General features: G+C 42.7%; 1 protein-coding gene across 3 annotated transcripts in view; it reads left to right on the top strand.

The window, feature by feature from the left end:
* The window catches only part of LOC309501083 (transcriptional repressor p66-alpha), a 37165-nt gene that overhangs the window by 24517 nt on the left and 7648 nt on the right, over positions 1–5000 (top strand). For all 3 annotated transcript variants that reach the window (XM_082173056.1, XM_082173055.1, XM_082173054.1), the window contains 4 exons: positions 1451–1561; positions 2063–2257; positions 3929–4160; positions 4333–4643. In XM_082173056.1, coding sequence (XP_082029182.1) covers positions 1451–1561; positions 2063–2257; positions 3929–4160; positions 4333–4643 — 849 coding nt within the window. The remainder of the gene's footprint in view (positions 1–1450; positions 1562–2062; positions 2258–3928; positions 4161–4332; positions 4644–5000) is intronic.

Raw genomic sequence — 5000 nt, 5'->3', positions numbered from 1 at the left:
GAGACGCTGTGCGGGAAGCACGTGACATAAAACAAGGCCAGCTATTGGCTATTCGCTACTTCTCCTGCTGTACTGGCTGAGTAAAACCTCCAGTGTGGGTCATTACTGCCACACTTTGGTCACCGCAGATTTAAAATATGCACGAAATGAGCCGCTTACGGCAAATAAAAGTTATTTAGCAACTAATCGATGACTAAATTAGTTGACAACTATTTTAATAATCGATTTTAATCGATTAAATCGATTATGTTGTTTCAGCTCTCACTCACTCACTCAGTCACTCACACACACACACACACACACACACTCGCTCACTCGTTCACACACACACACACACACACAATCACTCACTCGCACGCACGCGCACACACACACACACACACACACACACACACTAGGGATGTGACGGTGAGGATATTTTCCCACTGGTTAATCGACGCCTGACGACAGCGGTAATTTAAAACTCGCTAATTTAAAAGCAAAAGTAAAATACGCACGTCCGCACGGACAGATAATGGAGCGGAGCAGAGCGAGGGTTTTCAGTGAATTCCTGTGGAAGTGGGATTGAACTAGAAACGCTCGCTCTGCTCCGCTCGCTCCTCGTCGTGGACGCGCACCGTTATGAATGTCCGCGCGCTTTTTAGTCTCACTTTCAAATTAGTGTCAATTCGGAGGCGATTGTTTGAATTGTGAGTTCAATAGCCCATTATTCCTGATGGAAAACAACAAAATAGGCGCTTTTACACCAAATATTCCGCCATCATCTTGTCAGCTCATCATCTCATCATCTTCCGCCATCATTTATTGAGCAGACGCGTTCAGTTTTTAATTATAGTGTCTGTTCTCTAACTGAACTAAATTACTTTATTACCAAAAAAAAATCTCTTCTGAACACTGGTAACACCGTCAACACCGACTATCATAGCAAGCCCTAACACACGCTCACTCTCACTCACACTCACACTCACACACACACACACACACACACTCTCTCTCTCTCTCTCTCTCTCTCTCTCTCTCTCTCTCTCACACACTCACACTCTCTCTCTCTCTCTCTCTCACACTCACACACACACACACACTCACACACTCTCTCTCTCTCTCACTCACACTCACACTCACTCACACACACACACACACACACACTCACACACACACTCTCACACACACACAAAATACAGATGACTATACAGATTGCAACACCAAGGTCCTTTGTTCGATCCACAGGTAATGCATGAACTGATACGATGTATACCATAAATGCAATGTAAATCTCTTCGGATAAAATGCATAAATGTAAATTGTGGAAGAGTCATAGACGTTTATATAAATATGGCGCTGGTCCAGCTATGATGTATCGAGCTGAAAGTGCTCTGTGATTAACTCCTGAGACACTGTCCTGGAGCACAACTGTAGTAAAGTGAGTCTGATTGGCTGAATGGTTCATCAGGTGGTTCCCGCTCGGCCTTCTGGGACGGTGGCTCCTCCTCCACTGATGCGTGGTGGTCATGTGACCAAACACACTCAGGTGATCATGCCTGCGCTGGTCAGAGGAGCTCAGGTGAGTCAGACGGACAGGTGAGCGTGATCAGTACGGTTCGGCACGCATGTCTTGCCAATTTACACATTTGAACAATTTTAAACGCTGAAGAACAGGCGAACATCGGGACTCGCACGTTATAAAAGCTATATTTAATTTCTACAGTAAACAAATAGTGTTATTTTACATTTAGGCTCAATTATTTACTTCTGTACCTGATACTGTTTTATCTAAAATTATACTAAAATGATCTGCCAATAAGGGTGAGAAAAATAATTAATTCAAAAATAGTTAATTCAAACAGAAACAAGATTATTTTTCTTATCCCATTTGCAGCAACAACGTACTTAATTTTGATTTATTTACCCAGAAAACAAGACATAATATCATATGGCATTTTGCTATGCATCTTGATTTAAGAATGTTTAGATATTTGGACTGGAAACAAGACAAAAATACTAAGTAAGAAAAGCATATTTTGCAGTGCTCATGTGTGTGCCGCTCCTCTTCCTCTCTCTCCAGTCTCTCTCAGTGACGCCACAGCAGATCTCCAGTGTCAGACAGCAGAACTCCTCCTCAGGCGCTCCTCCACTGCTGCTCGCCCCCAGAGCCACTGGGACCAGTGCTCACGCCAGTGCTCAGGGACACCGGATCCTCCAGCCGGGCCTCATACGCATGACCTCCATCCCCAGCGCCAGCCTTCTGCTCATCAACCAGGTGCTTCACACACTCCATGTTCATTCTGCTCATCAACCAGGTGCTTCACACACTCCATGTTCATTCTGCTCATCAACCAGGCGCTTCACAAACTTTAAACATTCGTCAGAGGGTCCAAGACCCCAGGACTTCTGTCGGACTTGAACCACGATTGCACACCAAAAAATGTTTTGTGGTTGAAATGTAAAAAAGTAACACATCCTTCATTCTCGGGTCAATTTGACCCCCTTAGGAATGGATGGATTGCGAGGAATGCTTCAGTTCACACAGATAAACCTAAAAATGCTCAATTCAAACTAAAAATGCTAAAACTTTATTTATTGTATAATGTCTACATGTGTATTTGAATGCACACTGAAGAGAAATGGCTTTAGGACCCAGACTCATTTGCTCCATATAGAGATATAAGACCATCTAGAGTCATGAAATATCATCTTATATTATTATTATCCACAAGAGGTCGACAAAGACACACAATGTAAGATTTTAGAGCTGAATTAAAAGGGTTATGCATGAAATTGTGAGTTATTTTGAATTTAAGTTGAATGAATGTGAGGAATGTGCTTAAATGACTATTTATTTATTTATTTATTTATTATTTATTGATCAAATCTAGTAATTTAAAGGTAAAAGAAATAACCAAAAATCTCCACACAAAACAATTGCACTAAAAAATAGAAAAATTATTTGATTTAGTTTTAGTCATATTTTAGTCGACGAAATGCAGTAAGATTTTATTTTTGATTTTAATAAAACCACTTCTCCTAAAGTAGAACACGGTCTTCTTTTCAATTAATGAGTTATGCATTCATCATTCTTTATTCTTTCAAGCAGACACACATTCATTTGTATAAATTAAATTAGGCATTAGGTTTAAGGCATTAAATTAGGCATTAGGCTGTCACTTTAAGACCGAATGCGCGGATCCAATGCAATGATGCACATCCGACATTCCCACAATGGTTTACGTTCTGTAGAGACATAACCGACTGAGTTTACGTGAATACTCTCCTCAACGGACATTTAGAAGTAATGTTGTGTGTATTTGTCCATTCAGACACGAACGAGAGCTCAGTTCTCGCGTGTGTGTGTGTGTGTGTGTGTGTGTGTGTGTGTGTGCATGCACAGAAAACCGCAACGAATACAGCTTTTACGTCGTCACTTTACATGTTTGAACATTTTATGAGACATGCATCAAGCGCATGCCAACTCACGTTACAGTTCAAATATGGCCATCTAACACACACACACACACACACACACACACACACACACGCACACATCAGTTCTGACTGGATCTCTTCCCAAATCGTCCCTACCGAACATTTTCATCTAGTTTTTATTCATTGACGAAAATGACGATAGATTTTCATCATAGTTTTTGTCATTCAAAACTGTCTTATATTTAGTGATCATCTCGTTTTCGTCTGTGAAAAAATGTCGTTGATGAAAATGTCAAATTATTCGTCAATGAAATTAACACTGTTCGGGTCATTTTGACCCGCGAGGGAAAGATGTTACAAAGTGTGAGGGCCGGGTTAATACATATGAGGGTTAATACTACACACTGAGTGTCAAGAACATTTTAATAGAGAAAAGCATCAAAAATCCAGATTGAGTGTTTTGGTGAATCTTGAACCGGTTCTGATTGGTGGATCTGTGTTCCCTCAGACCGCAGGGCCGAAGCTGAAGCCGCCGAGCACCAGTGAGTGTGTGGCCGGGGTTCAGGCGTCAGTGAAGCTGGCTCTGCGTAAACAGCTGGAGAAAACTCTTCTGGAGATCCCACCGGCCAAACCACTCGCCTCCCAGTTCACCTTCATGCCGTCGGCCGCCAGTCTCCAGTTCCTCTACTTACTGGGACTGGAGGAGGTGGTGCAGAACCTGCTGGAGTCTCTGGGCCGAGGTAAACACACACACACACACTCATCTTTATCTTACTATCGGCCAGTTATAAGGCATGAAGATATTACGGTTACATTTTGTGACAGTATAAATAATCACACAGTTGAGATTTGTGACCCTGGACCACTAAACCAGTCACAAGGGTACATTTGTGTTGACTGTGTGTGTCTCAGGTCAGCAGGGTGTGTACGCTGGGCTAGTGGTCAGTGGAGAGCCCTCCTGCTGTCGTCAGTGTGAGACGGACTTCACCAGCCGCTGGTGTGAGGATGGGGGCGGAGCCATCTTGTGTGAGCAGTGCCTGTCAGCCAATCAGAAGCAGGCACTGAAGGCCCAGCACACCAGTCGGCTGAAGGCGGCGTTCGTGAAGGCACTCGAGCAGGAGCAGGAGATCGAGCAGCGCATTCAGAAGACCACATCATCATCATCATCATCATCGTCGGCTCACAGGGTGAAGATGAGCCGCCCCCCCGCAGCCATCAAACAGGTATAGCGCTGGCTCCGCCCCTCTCCAGCAGGAAGTGATGTGCATTAGGGATAGGCATGTGCCGGTATCACATTTTCATGCTGCGATTAATTGAGTGATCTTTTATCACGGTATACGGTATTATCACGATATTTTAATTGCACATGAGAAACAGATGGATTTGGGTGGATGTAAAAAATAAAATAAAACTTGCATCACAAGGTGTAATTGTGATTGTCAAAACATTTGGTAACTAAACTGAATTTTATTAAGTTTAGTGACAATGTTACAATGATTACATGGTACAATGACTGGTAGGCTACTGTTTGTATTGCTTAACACAAATTTAACGATTTCAAGTCAATACTTGGGATTTGA

Source organism: Leuciscus leuciscus, assembly GCF_965113295.1.
Source record: "Leuciscus leuciscus genome assembly, chromosome: 6".
NCBI classification, from domain to species: domain Eukaryota; kingdom Metazoa; phylum Chordata; class Actinopteri; order Cypriniformes; family Leuciscidae; genus Leuciscus; species Leuciscus leuciscus.
The sequence above is the reverse complement of the archived record's forward strand: the minus strand, read 5'-3'. Positions and strand labels throughout refer to the sequence as shown.